This window comes from Anolis carolinensis, chromosome 1 (assembly GCF_035594765.1).
Source record: "Anolis carolinensis isolate JA03-04 chromosome 1, rAnoCar3.1.pri, whole genome shotgun sequence".
NCBI lineage: Eukaryota > Metazoa > Chordata > Lepidosauria > Squamata > Dactyloidae > Anolis > Anolis carolinensis.
This window is the reverse complement of record NC_085841.1, coordinates 212,100,188-212,119,785: the sequence shown is the minus strand read 5'-3', so window position 1 is coordinate 212,119,785 and position 19,598 is coordinate 212,100,188. Positions and strand designations below refer to the sequence as shown.

The 19,598-nt window shown below is 37.8% G+C and overlaps 1 protein-coding gene across 2 annotated transcripts in view; it reads right to left on the bottom strand.

Moving 5' to 3' along the window:
* Positions 1 to 19,598, bottom strand: part of lrp2 (LDL receptor related protein 2) — a 189,848-nt gene that overhangs the window by 117,551 nt on the left and 52,699 nt on the right. For both annotated transcript variants that reach the window (XM_008119019.3, XM_062964876.1), the window contains exons 5-15: positions 16,873 to 16,983; positions 16,649 to 16,762; positions 13,960 to 14,076; positions 12,611 to 12,754; positions 11,758 to 11,877; positions 9,442 to 9,570; positions 7,815 to 7,984; positions 3,954 to 4,177; positions 2,911 to 3,117; positions 714 to 916; positions 21 to 161 (exon numbers count right to left, since the gene is read on the bottom strand). In XM_008119019.3, the coding sequence (XP_008117226.2) occupies positions 21 to 161; positions 714 to 916; positions 2,911 to 3,117; positions 3,954 to 4,177; positions 7,815 to 7,984; positions 9,442 to 9,570; positions 11,758 to 11,877; positions 12,611 to 12,754; positions 13,960 to 14,076; positions 16,649 to 16,762; positions 16,873 to 16,983 (1,680 nt within the window). The remainder of the gene's footprint in view (positions 1 to 20; positions 162 to 713; positions 917 to 2,910; positions 3,118 to 3,953; positions 4,178 to 7,814; positions 7,985 to 9,441; positions 9,571 to 11,757; positions 11,878 to 12,610; positions 12,755 to 13,959; positions 14,077 to 16,648; positions 16,763 to 16,872; positions 16,984 to 19,598) is intronic.

Genomic DNA, 19,598 nt, shown 5'->3' with positions numbered 1-19,598 from the left:
TAAACAATACTATTCCTTACCAACACAACGCCGCCCATCTGCGTGCAAGTCAAAGCCCAGCATACATTTACAACGATAGCCAAGACCATCATTATCTGTTCTGTGACTGAGAACACAGATCTGATCACATCCTCCATTATTCCCACTACAAGGATTTCTTACTGAAAAAAAATACAGGAAATAAAGTTACTATTTATAGCTACAGTTTAGGCTTTCAAGTAGTTGCCTCCAGTAATATTTTTCAACAAAATGCACACAGAACATCGGAAACAAAAGGAAAACCATCTTCTACTGGTGGAACCTCAAAAACACTCAAAATCCAATTACTGGTTCCAAGTAGATTAGACCTAAGGGCACTTAACTCCCAATGTTTTCAAGAGGAAAGCTAAGCACACTTCAGTATAACCTCTGTATCTGCAGAACCAGTACCTGCAATTTCACTTATCTATGTCAGAAAAAAATTATCTCTAGACATTCTCTAGGTCCTCCAGCAATAATCAATGGCATGCTTCCAACAAAAGTTGACCACATAACCCCACTGAAGAAACTAAGAATGATAAGAGTGGTGTTATCTCTAACCTCTTTGTACCTCTTCCATTGTGATTCCACAGCATGCTTCCACTGGAAGCTGTCTACAATGTCATGCTGGAGGACCCAGAAATGCTTCTATATTGTTGGTCTGTCCAGTATTTTGGATGTCTCATTAGACTTACCATATGGCTGTCGGAGAGCATGATAAATTGTCACCCCATATGGACGTAAAGAAGACTGATAAATCACTTGTGGGTTAGAATCTGCAAATTTATTTGCCTTCATCAGTGCCATTTTTGTCCAGTCAGTAAAATATAAATTATGTTCAAAAAGGCTTATTCCATACGGATGAGGAATCAATGAACCTCCATGAGCTATTGTTCTCCTGTTTGGGGATTTAAAAAAGAATTGTTTAAATACTGAAAGCAATGGTATTCAGGTTAAAAGATTATTACAGTTCATCTCTCCTGGCCAGATTCTGCAAGTGAATTAGCAAATGACCTGTAGAATGACATTATGTACACTCTTCATCAAAAAATAACAATCAGATTTCAGGAAAAATATTTGGTTGGCACAAAGCAAAGGACTAAAGACAAAACTCAAAAGTTAATCAGGGGAGGTCAACAAAAGCAATTTTACTCTTTAAATTTTTGCACTGGCTTTGATGGTAATCCTGAAAAAAATCTAAGCATCAGAAAATCAATTATTCCAGCATATCCAAATAAATTAGTATTAATGTGTAGAGTGGCATTTTTGTATGTTATTTTGAATATGCTATTTATACTGGGATCAACATTCTTAGATTTCAGGAATTAAACAAACATTCAGTTGTGGAAGGAGCTTTTATTTGAACCTTCAATCAGCAATAAGCAATAGGCTTTTTATCTTAAAGAAACCAGTATTTCTCTACTTGCATTCTTGGGATAGGAAATCATGAAAATGCCCTTGAATACAGCAGATTACAATAAAACAAAACAAAGATAGCAGCAATGCTTTAAAATGAAGTTTGTGTTGGAAATGAAAGAATTAAAAGTGCAAGTAGCTGAACAATCTTATGAACAATTTATGAGTCAACATGTACAGCAGGAAAATACTTAAGCAGCTGGGTCTAGATCAATGATGGGCAACCTTTTGCACTTGGTGTGTCAAAATTCACCAAAAAACCTAGCATGACTTGGGTGGTGTGTGTCACTTCGAGAAAAAAACCATAATTTCACAATATATATAGTTTAAATAACAAAAAATATATAATTGTAATATATAACTGTATTTAATAAGTCAAAAACTATTTACTACCATTATTTCCATGTACAACAATCTATGGTACCTCTTGCAATTTCCACGCTGATTTATCTCTATTGTAGTTTCATTGTAGTCATGAATAATGAATAATATAATAATAATATAATAGTAATAATATAATAATATACTACAATAATAATAGAATAATAATAGAATGATTTTATGTGTGTGTGTGTGTGTGTGTGTGTGTGTGTAATGTGCATAATTCCCATGGAGTAAACAACAAAACCACTGGACCAAATCACACCAAATTTGGCCACAAAAGACATTAGTCATCCAATCAATCTGCATGTGGCAGCGTGGCAGCAAAAATGGCTAGGCGTGTCAGTGCTGACATGCATGTCATAGGTTGGCCATCACTGGCCTAGATGGTGGGCAGGAATGGCCGCAGCCGTAACTTCCTTGCCCGGTAAATTCGGCAGAGTATTTCCCAGAAATATCTTAGGGATGATATCTGAAACACCCCAAACCAGAAAATAATATACATATTAACATGTGCTTCTCCTCTCCTAACAATCATTTATGGGTATTTCGCAAAATAGGGATTAGCTACCATTTTCTTACTTTAGTCTATTAAGGTAGATGTACCTTATGTGAAAAATTTCACCTTTACGTGAAAATTTCCATACAATACTTCAAAAATCAGGGAAAAGATTTATTGTCATTAGGTTAAGACCCATGCTAATGACTTATAAGACCTACACAGATCAGGATCATACTATCTGAGGAAAAACCTTCTGCCATATAAATCGCCTTGCTCTTTATAAGCAAAAAAGGATGGACTTTGCTTACTTCCAGTCTACAATGAACTTCAGAGGGGGGTTATCTTTGCTGTGGTCTCACCCAAAATGGAATAGTTCCCTCTTAAAGACCAGGTACATCTAGTGCTGCTGGCTGATTCTGTTATCAAATGAAGACCCAGCTGCTTGCCCTGAGACATTTTCCTGACCATTTTTCCTAATTGTTAACCCTGTTTTTTACCCCTGGTTTTTAATGAACGGTTTTTGTGTTATTTTATTATCTCATTTGTAGTTATCAATTCATCAATAAAATGTATTAATTGAAAATGTGTCCCACCTCTGTAATCCGTCATAAGTTACTGTTTCGATGTAATCAAATCGACTATCCACCCAGTAAAGCCTTTTGGATACAATATCCAAAGTTATCCCAGCAGGCCAGCCTAATTTTGTTTTAACCAGGTCTAGTCGGTTTGTTCCATCCATGAAGGCTCTTTCCACTTTCGGATCACCAGAGAGACTATCCCAATCTGAGAAAAATAAATAACTATAAAAGAAAGAAAGAAAAATGTTACACATACAAAGAGATGCAATGAAGAGTCTAAATATGAACAAACTTAAATGGCATAAACTGTCACAGACCAAAATCCATTTCATCATAAATATGCTGTGTATTTCTAAGGGCTGTGTAATTACTTATGAATTTCTACAGGTTGTCCAGGGACTTCTGGTCTTTATCATAGTGTAATCCAGGGTAAACCAACTTAGCCTGTGTTAACAAAAACTGGGAAACGCTCCAATGTTTGGGCACAGTGTGGACAACATGATTTTGTCTGATATGGATTGGTCCGCTATCCACAAGGGTCACTGCTGCTATGCTCTTTTCCTTGCACTTGCTCATAAGTACATGGAAGATCTTCCAAGATATACCAGTTTGATACAAACAACAGGGTATTATGGCTTTATTTTTTCTGTACTAGGATCCTGAGACCCATACACAGACTTGAACAGTAATTTTGAACCCAGAAATATGTTTTAAATATTGTAAGTGAATGGATCTCACATTCCTTCCACTCCCAAATAATTCTTTTTGTGGTAATGGTTGTTTATCAAGTAATAATTTCTTAAATGTACAATCTTTGACATTTCGATCAAAGAGGCATTCAAGATAATTAACAATACTAATAGACACAACTGAAGTCCAAAACAACTGTTTTTTTGGATGGACACTTTGTTAGAAGACCTTCTGAGCAAGAAGCTTAGATGTCACTGTCTCTAATATGTAATACAGAAGGAAAAAGCTCAAAGCCAGTTTTTCCTATTACTATTTATTCTACATATGCACTGTTATAAAATTCTGTTTCATCAAACATTAAAACTTACCCAATGGTAGGATCAACAGCTATTCCTCTGGGGTTTCCCAAACTCTCAGCAATAAGAGTTACGCGATTAGTTCCATCCAGATTCACCATGTCAATTCTATTGACACTGGTCTCTACTATGTACAGTTTGTTGTTAATCCAATCCACAGCTAGGTTCTCAGGTGTGTCAACAGAAACGTTTAAAACCTCATGGATATCTGTGCCATCAATTCTGACTGAAAAAACCTGAAACAAAAGTTTGATTTTCAGTAGTGAGTATTTAGACATCCAAAGGACACCCTTCAAGGAACACTTTAATATTACTAACGCTGTACAGAAATTGTGTGCACCATTTATAAACAAGAGAAAATCAAAATCTTACATTGGCACTATGTAGATATATGGTTTCAATTTTTTAGCCATTCCTCCTCTCCCCCCAGTTTGTCCTTAGTTTCTTTTTGAAACATGGTAAGTTTAGATCTGCATGGCTAATAATAACCATTAATGGAGTCGGAAGCTATTTTAGATAGTAAATATATGGCAAATTTATCATCTCATACTTCTATATTTAATCAAATATGTTTTATGCTCTATCAGTCTAAGTAGACCAACGATTAATATGATAGCGATGAAATGCCTTGTGCTACCATTTTCTTACAGTAAACTTGTATATGTGTGTGTGTCTACATCTATACACACAGACATACACACATTGATTGTGTATGTGTGCTTACTACGGTATATTTCTATCCCACTCTTCTCACCCCAGAAGGGACTTAGAGCGGCTTACAAATTATGACAAAATTCAATGCCACATATGCATTTTATGAAGAAATCAGCAGTGAATAGGAGAAAATAGAGGAGTCACAGTTGAAGGTTTGACACACTGAGTCCACAGTCCTGCTCTTAACCAGGATTGAAAATGAGTAACATTGTGTAAATCCTATTAATATAGGATTCTGGTGGCATCACATATGACCAGTTTTACTGCAAACATGAGGCTGCACCATACATGCCTAAAGTAAAGTGTTAAGACGAAAGAAGCAAGAGCAGGCAACACATGCCATGCATTCAGACTCTCATACTTTGAATTATTATTATTATTATTATTATTATTATTATTATTATTATTATTATTATTATTATACCCTAGTTCTATCTCCCCGAAGGGACTTGGGGCAGCTTACATATGGCAAAAATTGCCTAAAACAATGCATAAAATAAATACAAAGTACAATACAAAATAAAACCAGTAGTATTAAAACAATTTGAACTCAGAACAGCGTCCAATAACCTATAGTGTCAACTGTCATAAAAACATGACCGTGGGAAAGGGATAGTGCAAGTTGTAGCCAAGGAACAAGGGCATGGGATTAAAGTGCTGTGCAGTATCATAATTGCAGATCATTGAGCTAGACTTTCTCAAAGGCTTGTCTAAACATCCAAGTCTTCAATTCCCTCCGGAAGGAGGACAATTTGGGGGCCTGCCTAATCTCCCTGGAGAGGGCGTTCCAAAGTGGGGGGGCCACCACCGAGAAGGCCCTGTCCTCTCCCTCGTCCCCACCAACCGCGCTTTTGACAGTAGTGGGGTCACAGGGAGGGCCTCCCTGGCAGATTGTAACACTCACACAGGTACATGGGAGGGGGATGCGCTCATGAAGATAAGCAGGGCCTGAACCATTTAGGGCTTTTTAGGTGATTACCTGCACTTTGAATTGGGAATGGAAATGTATCGGCAGCCAGTGGAGCTGTTTTAATAGGGGCGCCATCCGCTCCCTATAATTAGTTCGTTAGCAACCTGGCTGCCGACCTTTGCACCAGTTGTAGTTTCCAGGCCATCTTCAAAGGCAGCCCCATGCAAAGTGTGTTGCAGTAATCCAACCTGGATGTAACTAAGGCGTGGATCACCGTGGCCAAGTCAGACCTCTCAAGGTACGGTCGCATCTGGCGCACAAGTTTTAACTGTGCAAATGCCCCTGGCCACCGCTGACACCTGAGAATCAAGCGTCAGTGTTGAATCCAGGACTCCCAGACTACGGATCTGTGTTCTCAGTGGGAGTGTAACCCCATCGAGCACAAGTTGCCACTCTATACTCTGATCGGCCTCGCGACTGACCAGGAGGACCTCTGTCTTGTCTGGATTAAGCTTCAATTTGTTAGCTGTCATCCAGTCCATCACAGTAGCCAGAGTAGGATGTTGTAGACTGAGCAGACATGCTCATCACTTGGATCCTCTTTCTACACTATATTGTGATGTGCTGTATTTGCATTTAAATTACTGCAGTATTTGTAGATTTGCATAGTTGAGACCTATTTGCACAATAAGATTATACAAATCTGTGTCTTATTAATAATAACTTTATAATAACTTTATTTTTATACCCCGCCTCCATCTCCCCAAAGGGACTTGGGGAGGCTTAAATACGGTACAAGGTGCCTAAAACAATGCATAAAATAAACACACAGTACAATACAAAACAAAACTACTAATATATAAAACAACAATTTGTAAGTATTTCAGTTCTTTTTTCAGAGTGATCCAGAAGTGGCCACTTGTTGTTATAATTTTATGTGACTTATTTTATACTTATATACCATTTTTACCGACTATATGTCATATGTGCACCCTGGAGTGCCTTTGTAAGCCACCCCGAGTCCCTTCGGGGAGATGGTGGCAGGATATAAATAAAGTTGCTTATTATTATTATTATTATTATTATTATTATTATTATTATTATTATTGGCAAAGCGGATAACCCAGATGAAAGCGGCAGTAATTTCTCATGGCACCCAAGACAGACCACTTCCCTTTAATATATAAGATTCATCCTACAATTTGCTCGAGTAAATTTGAATGCTACTTGTTTTATGATTTTAAGGATTATTTAGTTTTTACAGCAAAGCCAGAGTCTGTAAGATAAAACAATGAGTCTAATGAGTGTTGCTTTAAGATACCAGTACAAGAAGAGAAGTAAGGAAAATACATTGAGATGTCTTAAGAAAGTAATATGTCACAGATGGAGGTTACATATGCCAGAAATAGAAGATTAAGCATTCCCAACATTATTATTAATATAGGAAGTTTTTAAGAAATGGATAGTCAAATCTTACTTTCAGTATGTTTGAAAGTCAACAGAAAAGGTATTTTCATATTCTCTCATTTACATTTCTAATTTGACACTTCAGAAAATAGAAATAATGTTAATTTTGAGTAAAATTCCCATTTTAGATAAAAATGAAATGAAAGCAGGAAACTTGGAAACATTACCTGCTGGGCACTTCCTACTGGATACCCTGAATACCCCAAAGAGTATTGATTGTGCTCTCAGCGGGATTCTGGCACTTTTAGTTTTAAAATGTAACTTTTCCAAGTTTTGAATAAAAGCATTGCAAGGAATAAAAACACTAAAATAGAATGTTGGCCCATAGTACAACATACTGTCAATATTTCTTACACAAAGCTCAATTATCAGTAATCTATTTGAGAAATATCTGATTTTTATCTTCCCTGAGAACACTGTACTTTCACATTTTTAATGATCAAGTTTCAAGAAACTGAAAAGAAAAATACATCCAGTTTTGAAAGAATGTCTACTATTTCTCTTAATTAGGTTTTTGGACTCCTTTTCTAATAATATTAAGAGTTGCTCAAGATAGCGCCATAGCATAATAGCCCGCTTTGTTTGATATAGTACATGTAAGAGCATAGTTTGCAAATGAGATGATTATCCCAAAAGGGAAAAAAAGCATTTCAGAGTTCATTTTTGTTAGGAAACAAAGAGAGGCCCTAAGTCTGATCACAGAAATAACAAGTTATCAACACATTCTGTTTCTGGAACACTTCAGGTCCAAGAATACCATTTTGTTTGACATTTTCATCTACCTTATCTTGCACAGTATCAGTCCAAAATATCCTACGCAGCTGAAAATGGAAGTCCACTCCGACAGCTACTCCACGATTCCGGCTTTGGACCAGAGTTCGAAAACCCCTTCCATGAAGGTCTCCCACCAGCAAATCACGGCCATTGGAAAAAATGACAGAGGCAACTCCAGCTGAAAATATAGATGGTTTCTTTTAGGTAAATGGACATGAATGTACAACTTATAAAGTGGATGGGAAAAGATCAAGAGTTAACAGCAAAAGTTTACTAACTACCATCCACCTTTAAAATAAAATTATTTTAAAATTCCTGCACCCACCTGATGCCCTCCAGATATTTTGGACTTTGCCCTGCATCAGGAATGCAAGAAGCTACATTCTAAAACATCTAAAAGGCATCATATTAGGAAGGCTTTCTTACTGATATACCTTTCAGAAGCTCATACTTTATGGTGGACCTATGATGCATCTACACTGTAGGATTGGTGTAGATTGACACCACTTTGGCACCAGCACACTTTAGAGAGAAGGCTAAAGTCCTTGTAGAACTATCATTCCCAGGGTTCCATGTATTGAATCGTAGCAGTTGAAGTTAAGCCAAGCTGCATTAATTCTACAATGTAGATGCACCCCTAACTCAGTGTTTCCCACACTTTGGTCTCCCAATTCTTGGACTTGGGACATTAATCAATTTGTTCAGTCTGTTGTATGTCCAGAAAATATCAATTCTCCATTTTCTATGTATTTCTCATATGTGTTGACTATCAGACCTAAAGTAACAGATGACAATTAAATACAATTAACCACACAGGAAAATTGTATTCTGACCAGGGATTTGAACCTTGGTTTCCCAATTCTTTATTCAACAGTCAAACACCACACCATGCTAGCTTCCAGACAGACAGATAGATGAGCAGATAGATAGACAGAGAGAGTAAGATAGATAGACATTCAAGTAAGCATGTTTCAGTGCTACTGATCAACAGCAGAATTCAATAAATAGTGTTTAGATGTGCTTCAATCTGGTTGCAGCAGGTTACATTCTTGACTGAAGGAAATCTACAGCCCAGTTTGTTATCAACAAACTGGAAATAGTCCACGGATGAGACTGGCAATTACAGTAGTGTGTTAGGGAGTCAATGAAACACTTTAACTTGCCTGTGTTATACTGATAGACTTTCAATTGATCAGAAATGTACTCCAGGTTGAGTATTCTTGATCTAAAATGTTTGGGACCACAAGAGGTTTGTATTTTTATTTTTATTTTTTTTAAGTGGAATACTTGTTTTTACATAATGAGGTATCTTGGAAACGGAACCCAACTCTAAACTCAATTTTTTGTAAATTTCATATACTGGACACTTTGCATAGACTGCCTGAAAATAATTGTATGCACAAAAATTTAATAATTTTGAACATGAAAAAGGTCTGTGTACACTGGACCATGAGAAAGAAAAGATATCACTATCCCAGCTACTAACATAGACAATTTTGGAGGAGTTCAAGATTCTGGATAAGGGATGCTCAACTTGTACAGGGTTTTTTTCTTGCAAATGCTGGAGGGGCGAAAAGGCAACATAAGCTTTCAAATAAAGCATGGGAGAAAGAAAATCTGGAGTTACTAGCTTACATGAGGTATTTGCTCGGCAATGACGGTGATGCTCTAAGACGTAACCTTCCACACAGCGACATTGATGGTGGCCAACACGATCTTCACACACTTGGTCACAAACGCCCCACATTTTGCAATCATCAAAGTCTGCAACAGAGGCAAAGTTTGGAAAACACTGAATACACATATTCAAGAAAGGTATCAATTTACAATCTGTACACATATATCATTTATGGCTGAGACTTTATAGGTTCTGGATTGTTGTGTGGTTTCCGAGCTGTACGGCTGCGTTCTAGCAGCATTTTCTCATGATGGTTCACCTGCATCTTGAAGATGCCAGCCAAAGATGCAGGTGAAACATCAGGAGAAAATGGTGCTAGAACACAGCCATACCTTCCAGAAACCACACAACACTCCAGTGATTATGACTGTGAAAGCCTTCGACGATATAGGTTCTGTTTTTAAAATAAGAATCTGTTGCTTTCTTTAAAACAGTATTCTAACAACCAAGCTGAAAGGGCAGTGGAGAAATGTGGTTATTGCTATTTTAGCTGAAAAGCAGCCTAGGAGAATTCAGATGTAGTTCAGATTCTAATTTTCAATCCCCCGCATTTTTCAAATGTCACTGGATTGCAATTCCCAGAACTTCTTGTTGTTGGTTTTGTAAGCTAGGGCTGCTGGAACTTGAATAAAATGCCAAGAGGATCACATTTCCCAGCCCTGGACCAGCCTATGAGTGAAGAAATTACAGTCCTCCAGACATTGTTGGCCAATTGAGACATTTGGTTCAACAGTGTTGGGAGCGAGGGGCACATGTTTATCACTTCAAAAAAAAAAAAAGTGAAGAATGAATAAGAATGTTCTGTAAGCCATTGAAATAGGATGGGAAAGAAATCTAAATAAATAAATCTAAATAAATACGCTGATTTGCTCCAGAGGGTTATTAACCTGGTTCAATATTTTGTTTGTGGAACTGTCTTTCAACCTCTATTGAAATTGAGAATAAGAAGAATATTTTTTTGAAATTGTGCAAGGGTTATTTTCTCACTGGGACAGAGCAATCTCTCAAAAGCGTCATTTTTAAAGTCAACCAAGCTATTTAAGACTTTTTCTTCAGATATTTCAGAAATCATTCTGGAGCCAGGTTGCCTCTTGCTCCCTTGCCTCATAACATTTACAGTAAGAGCTATGATCAGATTATTGACACTAATTTGGACACAGCTTTTGGTATTAGAAGGCTAACTCCTCCACCACCTCAAAAAACTGTAAGGACACCTGAAATTGGATTACTGCACAGGTAAATGGATTTCCAACGGGCACTTCAGTAAGGCAGCATGCAGAAGAAACCAGTAGTAAAAGTGTTGCTCTCCCCGAGGCTGAATTTGTATCACTTCAAATGGGAGCATGCACAATTGTATACACATTCACACATTATCTGCACACGGAAAAACAATATGTCAAGAAGACTATGCTAGTCCTTCTCCTTGCTGTGTTTCTTTAAGTATGAAACAACTATTTTGTACAGAAGAGCAATGGCTTAAACTCCAGTCTGTAGCATGAAGTGATACAGCCAAGAAGTACTGGGAACAAGGCCAAATGGTAAGGTAAGGGATTACACATCCTTCTTCCTCCCTTTCATTATAAGCAGCTAGTCATCCATGTAACAGACTACTGAATTTGGTGGAACACATATATATACAACAGGATTACAAGTTAGAAATTTGGTCTTGCAATAAAAGGAGACAGGAAAAAAATCATTGGTTTTGCTATATTTTGGAGAAACAGGTGGCTTTTTCTGCTCAAAATCAGAGCAAAAACCAACTCAAATATGGGTCTTAGTCCTTAAAAAGAAAGAACAGATCTGATTCCTTTTTGTCCACACAAAATGATTCACACAAGAGCAGCCTAAATTTAGTTAAAACATGCTCTCCCAAACTGATCAGCCCGAGAATAAATGATCCATGTAGAGCTGGCCTGTACAATCTGTGGTCCTCCAAGTGTTTTAGATTTCAGCTCCCAGAATTACTGACCAGTGAACCACCTGGCTAAGGTTTCTGGGAGCTGGAGGCCCAAACACATGGAGGGCCCACAGGTTGTGCAGGCCTGGTGTAGAGCCTCCCAAAATCATTTTGTCTGGTGATTGCATAACCTAGTGCAATGTCTCTTTAAGCCCGGATTTAGTTTTCGCTACATGGCAGGAAATTTGATTCTTGGTATCAGCTTGATTCTAGCTGCAAGACTGTTTATCAACACTACACAGTTCTCCCACTCATTTGGTGGGCACACTTCTGTATAACCAGTGCTATTATCAGTGTCTTCCTGTTTCCAACTTACCAACGCAGGTACGACTATCATTACTGCTGATTACAAATCCTGCAGGACAAAAGCATGTTCCTCCAGATGGGGAAGAGTGACACCGGTATTGACAGCTCAAAGCTGCACAGCGGGATATGTCTACCAAGAGAGAGGCAAGAATTCCACAGATAAGTACATGGCATCAACAAATTCGAGCTACAGACTGAGTCAAGAAAAAAAAAACCCAGAACCACAATCACAGAGACTGTTTAATGAAACTGGTAAGTGGGGAGGCTCCATCCTAGGCCATTGTATCTACAATGCAAACACATTGGCTGATAATTTTGTGCATGAACTTCACTGCAAGTCAACAAATATCTGTGATGCTTCAATAGCCACTGTCAAGTTCATGACTAGTGAACTCATGCACAAGTAATAGAAAAATGACCCATCCACTTGGTCTGGGATAAGGACACTATGGATCTCCAGACATCACTGAACTACAGTTTTCATCATATCTTACAATCTATTATGTTGGCTAGAACTAATGGAAAGCCTGACAGCATCTACAAAGTCCACAGAATTCCAAACACTGCTTTCGTCAATCTATGTAAGCATTCATCTTAAGGGAATACAATGCACTTTATTTCTATGGAACTTGTAAGTTCTTAAAATTGCTACACAAAACCTTGAATGGAAAAACCATTGCAAAAACCAGGAAGACATTACAATCAAAAACCATACAATCTAAACAAATCTTTGCCACCTTTACATACATAGATCACTCTTAAGATAATTTTAAATGCCTTTTCTACTTCTGGCGTGATGAACTCAGGAAAAACATCACAGTTGGAAATTTTTGTGTTCTATACACTTCTTGTGTGATACTCACTGCAGAGCCTGCCTGCTGTTATGTTTGTTTCATCTTCTCCAGCAGGGCAGTCTGGAGTCCCATCACAAACTTTACCAATTGGAATGCATTGACCTGATGTTGGACATGCCCATTCTCCAGGGTAACAATCTCGATGGCCACTCTCTAAGGAACAGAACAGAGAAATCAATGTGCAATAATGTTGAATCCTATTTCAAGTCTGAATAAGCATTAGGCATCTCCAGGGCTTTTTGAACAGTATGGAAAATTTACCTTTTTGAACTAAACCTTCAGGATCACTCAGTACCTATATTAGTTGGACAATCCTGGGAGTTCAAGTCCAAAAAGTAAATTTGCTAAGTTCTTGCTTTGTTTATTACCTTTCTAACTACAGCATCATTAGAAAGTTCTAGCAGCAAGTCGTCTACTTCTCTTTGCCTTTTCTATACACACACACACACACACATACACAATCAGACCTCCACCATTTCTGAGGTTAGGGGCACAGGACCGCTCTGAAAATGGAAAAACTGTGAAATAATACGCACAATTGTTATACCTGAGAGAACATCTTTCTAAAAATATCTAGGTTCTCCAACACAACTGTATGGTCAACTCCTGCTGCAAAGTCTTCTAGGACCACAAAATAATAATAATAATAATAATAATAATAATAATAATAATAATAATAATAATTCTATTTCTTACCTTGGGGGACCTAAATATTCCTAGAGAGGTATTCTATTCAATGTCTTGTGAAAATTTAAAGATTCTTAGAAAGAACGTTTTAATCAAATCCAGGAATAAGCAAAATCTGCAAATACCAAAGCCCCAAATGTCAGAATGTATTTTGAATCTCTATCTGAAAAAATTATGAGCCAGTACGCTCCCCTTCTTTAACAAGGTTAATGGCTCCATCACACTAAGACAAATGCAAAGACGCCTATATGCCATGAGAACTAGCTGTTGTGTTGTTGCTATATACTTATTTAATGCATACATCTTGTATTACTGTGGGAGATTTTCACCATTGAATGTATGCTGTGACATCTTCACAGAACATTAATTTGTAACACATTGGCCCACTATTGCATGCAATGCAAAAACTTTGATATTCTAAATTTTGAGTGCTGAAGACAGCCCACAAAGCCCAAGCGTGCTAAGTCTTTGCCTAGTAGTCTTTTTTCCTAACATTTGAGACTTTGTAACAAATAAAACTTATTGATAAAACTGCTGGGAGGAGGGGATTAATTTTAAAAGTATTAAATGGCAAGTTGTCTTCTAAATACATTTGTAATGTGAGTCATGCGGAACGGTGGTGGACTTCTATTTGCAAATGATCCACTGAGCCAAGTAATTTCATTATTTACCGCATCCTATTTCATCGGCATTATCTTCACAGTCATCATCTCCATCACAAATCCAGCTTTGATGAATACAACGACCACTTGGGCAAGTGTAAAAATTCCCTTTGCAAGTTGCATAAGCTGAGGAATAGACCAACAAATACATATCATCAAAAATTATTGACACATAAGGAGGAAAACTATTGTCCTACTGTATAGATCAGGGGTCCTCAAACTTTTTCAGCTGAAGGCCAATTTACAGTCCTTCAAATTGTTGGGGGACCGGATTATTGTTTGAAAAAAACATGAACAAATTCCTATGTACATTGAACATATTTTACTTGTAGTGCAAAAAAAAAAACCCATGAAAGAACAATACAATATTTAAAATGAAGAACAATTTTAACCAATATAAACTTACAATGTATTTCAATGAGAAGTGTGGGCCGGCTTTTGGCTGCTGAGATAGTCAAGTTAATTAGGATTGTTGTTGTTAGCCTTCAGGTTGTTTCAGACTTAGGGCAACCATAAGTCTAAAGTTTGAGGCAGGGGCCAGGTAAATGACCTTGGAGGGACCCCTGGTATAGATGATATTGTCTGAAAGGCTGACCATTGTAAGGGTGGTTCTACACAGACACTGTAATGGAGCTCAAAGCTGGCTTGAGAGCGGGATGCTCACAAAATACGCTCGCCCAATGCATGTTGTAGCCAGAAACAAGTCAGGAACAACATGTTTAAAAACCTCACCAGAAAGTTCAGAATAAGACAGACCATGTGCTACAACTGATCGGAATATATCCCAGGCAGAACTCAAAACTGGGACTAGAAAATGAGGAACACCCCTAGCACTCAAGCACTTTAAAAACAGCGAAAACACACTTGGCCAGAAGGTAAACAATTACTCCCCCAGGAGAGAAAACCACCTAATTTCCACGGGAACTCTCACTTTCCTCCCCTTTGTTCTCATTCCTTATTGACTACTGATCCTAAAAGGACATGGATATGTGTATCAGCACATCTTAGTGGATTGGTTAACAGAGAACCCTGCATTTTCTAGTGGCTGTCTTGCTGCAGATATTATGATTCCTGGGTTTAGTTTCAATCCGCAATCAAGTGGAATTCCTGGGTTCAGTTTCAATCAGCATCCCAGCCTGGAATGTTTGTGTAGGTACTGTGCAGCGAAACCGGTTCCTTTCAATCAACTTCCAAACTAAATTATAGTGTCTGTGTAGAACTGCCCTGAATATGGCTTAAAGATAAAAAGTTATAGTAAAACATCAGGAGTGAGCTTATTCATCAGCAGTCAGAACATGGAAAGTAGATTGAGAAGGCACACAGGCTACCAATTCAAACCTACGCTCAATCCTACCCTTGTCTGCACACCACAAACCTGCTGTAATCAACCACAACTATACATGGCCAGTTTCACAGCAGAAACACTTTTCCATATTTGTTTTCATATATGGACAGCTGGATTGGGCTGGATCTGAGGCAAGCCAGTGTCCACAAATCAAAAAACCCACTACTGTTTACTGGCCATGTAACCATCCCATGGTGATGTTGTCAGCAAGGCTCTGCGAGGGATCTGCTTCTGGACAGTGAAGTGGCAATGGTGACTATCAGGAAGATAAGGTATAAATACTGATATGCTGTTGACCTGGCCGATCATCTAGACTGCAAAACAGCTTTGGGGAGCTCCCCTGGTGTATTCACAGGGCAGCTCTAGAGCTGACTACTCTGGACTTGATGTAGGTGCATTTTTTTCTACTAACATGAGAATTATATTATTGTTTCCAGATATGCATCTATACAGTAGAGTCTTACTTATCCAACGTTCTGGATTATCCAACACATTTTTGTAGTCAATGTTTTCAATACATCGTGATATTTTGGTGCTAAATTTGTAAATACAGTAATTACTACGTAGAATTACTGCACATTGAATTACTTTTTCTGACAAATTTGTTGTATAACATGATCTTTTGGTGCTTAATTTGATGTGTAATAGGCTTTTCCTTAATCTCTCTTTATTATCCAACATATTCGCTTATCCAACGTTCTGCCGGCCCATTTATGTTGGATAAGTGAGACTTTACTGTACTTCTAAAATGACACATCCACATCTTATCTGAAACTATGTCCTTGTTTTCAGAGATATTTCCCCCCTCTTTTGACAATGTATAAATAGCCCTAGAAAAGCAGGCTAGTGCTCTGAACTGACATGGAGCAACCAGTAGGAAGAATTTCCATTCCATGTTAAGTGTTTTTGTTGTTGTTTGCTGACATCAAATCAACAATCAAAGGATTTCAAATCAACTTCTGACTTATTTTATTAACACCCAGATGCCTCTGAAATCTTATCTTTGAATTTCAAGTTTAGGATGAACAGTGTTCAGAATGAACATCAACTAGAAACAATCCATGTCCACATAGGTTTGGCCCCACAAAACCCACAAGCATGTTCTCTCATATTTTAAACAGAAAATTACCTACTTTACAGAACTCAGTATCTATTTAAATATTTTCTAAGACTGTCATTCAATATTTGTGATTAATGCAAATTGCCTATATCAAAATCATTGAGACAGCTAAGTAGAAGACAGAACAGAATCCAGAAAGGTGTGAATGAGGAGATAAAATCTTACAGTATTCTAGGATAGTTAACTATTGGGACACCAATGAATGAAAGAAGCCAAAATGAAAACCAACTCACTGCAAGAGTTTTCATCGCTCCTATCACCACAGTCATCATCATGGTCACAAAGAAAGGCACGAGGAATGCATTCTCCATTTCCACACTGAAATTGGGCATTGGAGCATCCACGAGCTGAGAAAAATGCAAGAGGTATGAAATGTATCCTAGAAAGAAATCCCAGCTTTTACTTTATTTACTAAATGTGTGTTGATGGTTCTGGGGTCTGAAAATAAAATACTTACTACAGTTGGCTTCATCGGAGGCATCTCTGCAATCTAATTTGCCATCGCAGTGCTGGCTTGCATTAAAACAGGCTCCATTAGAACAGGATAACTGGTCACATGTTGGGTACTCTACAAAAGAAAAATATTGTTTATTTCAAAGCAAGGATAGCAACTGTGTGGACTGCAGGCCACATGAAACTATGTATGCCTTTGGTGCAGTTTCTACAGGGGCTTCCAAAGACCCTCCATGATCACTGGCAAATATTGGCACTAGTTCCCCAAAAGCCTCCAGGGGGTGCAGTTTCCTTATTTGCACAATATTGATCCCAAACAGCCCTTGAGTTCCCAAACAACAATTATTTCAAGCGCTTCTGTTTTTTTCCCAGAGAAGCTAGTTTGTCCCAAATAAAGCAGCAAATGGGTATGTGATGCCTTCAGATCCACTGCAGTTTGTGATGTAGCAGAGCTAACAGACAACAGGTCAACAGAAGAGAAATTGGGATGTCTCATTAGATCTTTGTGATTGAATAGCTTAGAAGAAGGTTAGCCTTCCTGCAGAAGTATGGTAGCAAAAGGAAAAAGAAAGCTTGGATAAAATCAGGATGAGAGTTTTGTATGAATAAATATTTGTTTGATTGTTGCCCTACTCATTAACTCCAGCACTATGGAAAGGAATCCGCTTATTCCTTAATTTATGGCATGTCTCTACTCAACTTCGGCCACTTCTTTTTCGCTCTAGTTGGTGGATCTCAGGTGTCTAGTAAAACACAAATTGGATCCCATAAACCTCAAGGCTGCTTATCTATGAACTGGACTATAATATTGATTGTGTTTTCTCTATACAAAATACAGAAACAGAACTCACAATCTAGGTCAGCCTTGTTGAACGTGGGTACTTTCAAATGTGTTGGCTAAACTAACTGGGACCAATAGGAACTCTAGTCCAATGTATTTTGAAGTCATCATAATGTGGAAGGTTCAAGCAGTCACCAGTGTCTGTCCTTTGGTCTCCTTTGACTGATTATTTGTGCTAAGGTAATACTTTAAATCAGTTAAAATGCACAGAAAATGCTAGATTTTAAGCACCTTGGAGAGCTTGCTAGAAATTACTAGGGCATTCTTTTCTTCCTCCCCAGAACTCTCTTAGAGAAAAAGTAAAAGAGAGATTCTGGCTCATGAACTTTTGCATGAGCTAGACTTTCTCACTTATTGTTATGTACCTTGAAGTTGATTCCAACTTATGAAAGCCCATTTCTGGGGTTTTCTAGATAAGATTTGAATAGAAGTTTGTCTTTCCCTTCAACTCAGACAGGATGACTTGCCCAAGATTACCAAGCAGAGAATCAAACGCTGGTCTCCCAGTGCTGAGTCCACTACATCAATGCTGCTTCTTGACTTCATCATTACAACAAGAAAACATACTGGCCTAGGCATGTTATTTCAATATAAGATCCCATTTCATCCAACAGATAAAACTCTTTTTAAATAAGAACCACCCTTGTTTTTTTAATGAAAGAAAATCCACACTCTCCTTCATTTCCCCTTCCCGGTGTCTTCAATTTTTTGCAAAAGTAGAGATACCTGCAATCACAGCAATATAGAATGCTCAGGCCTATTGTCACAACAGCTTCCTTTAATATGTTTCTTTCTCACCATTCATTAATTGGGAGAAAAATCATTCTGAAACATTTCAGTTCTGATTCATTTTTTTTGTTTTTAAATCTGGTTTTTGTTTCATTTCAGTTTAAATAAAAGGTCACCCTTTCCCATTGTGTCCCTAATTCATTTTCTAAATAAACAAGAAGCAACAGCAACAAAACCTTATGAGCCAATGGCAGGATAATCATCAGGGACAGGTGGTCATTAGAGGCTAATGAGATTATCTTGACAATACAGCAACAGCTGTTAGCCGCACCACAGACAATGGTGTGTGTGAAGTCTTAGATGGAATGCATCATTAAAACCGACTTCTACTACACCTTCAACCTGATATAACCCAGGGATTGTACAACAGTTGTTCATAAGAAGCATGAAAACCTATGGGAAATGTTCATTACATTTGTAACAAGTAGAAAACCCCAAGACTGGAATACATTTGCCATGGCTGAACTTAATCCCCTCCCACACTGTTCTTCCTTTTGTGTCATGTCTTTAATTAAATTATAAACCTAAGCATAGGGAATTAGTTTTGGGGGGGATGGTATTTTGCTTGTAAAGCAGAGTGTAAAGTAATGGTGCTATATAAATGACTAATAATAATAATAATAATAATAATAAGGTCCTTCATCTATCCCCGTGGTTCTCAACCTTTGAGTCCCCAGATGTTTTGGCCTTCAACTCCCAGAAATCATAACAGCTGGTAAGAGACAGGCACAGACTCCACCACCACTAGGCCCAGATACAGATGAACCTCCTTCCATCACAACAGCTCTGGTCTCACAGAGAAAGATGCAGTATCTGCTTGACTTAATCCCCTTTCACGTTGCCATCCCCTTTTCCTCTTGCGTCATGTCTTAATTAGATTGTTGTCCCTTTACTTGTAAAGCACCACAGACCAATAATGGTCCCATAAAATAAATGATAATAGCAATTAGCCATATCTAACTTTGAGTCTAGTCCCACAGATGGTCAGCAAAAATAAACAAATGATTGGTTTTTATTTAGATAGTAAACAACCTAAGTAAGGACACACAATTCAAAGTCCATGGGGGAAGAATGTACTATCAGACATCATATTCTCCACT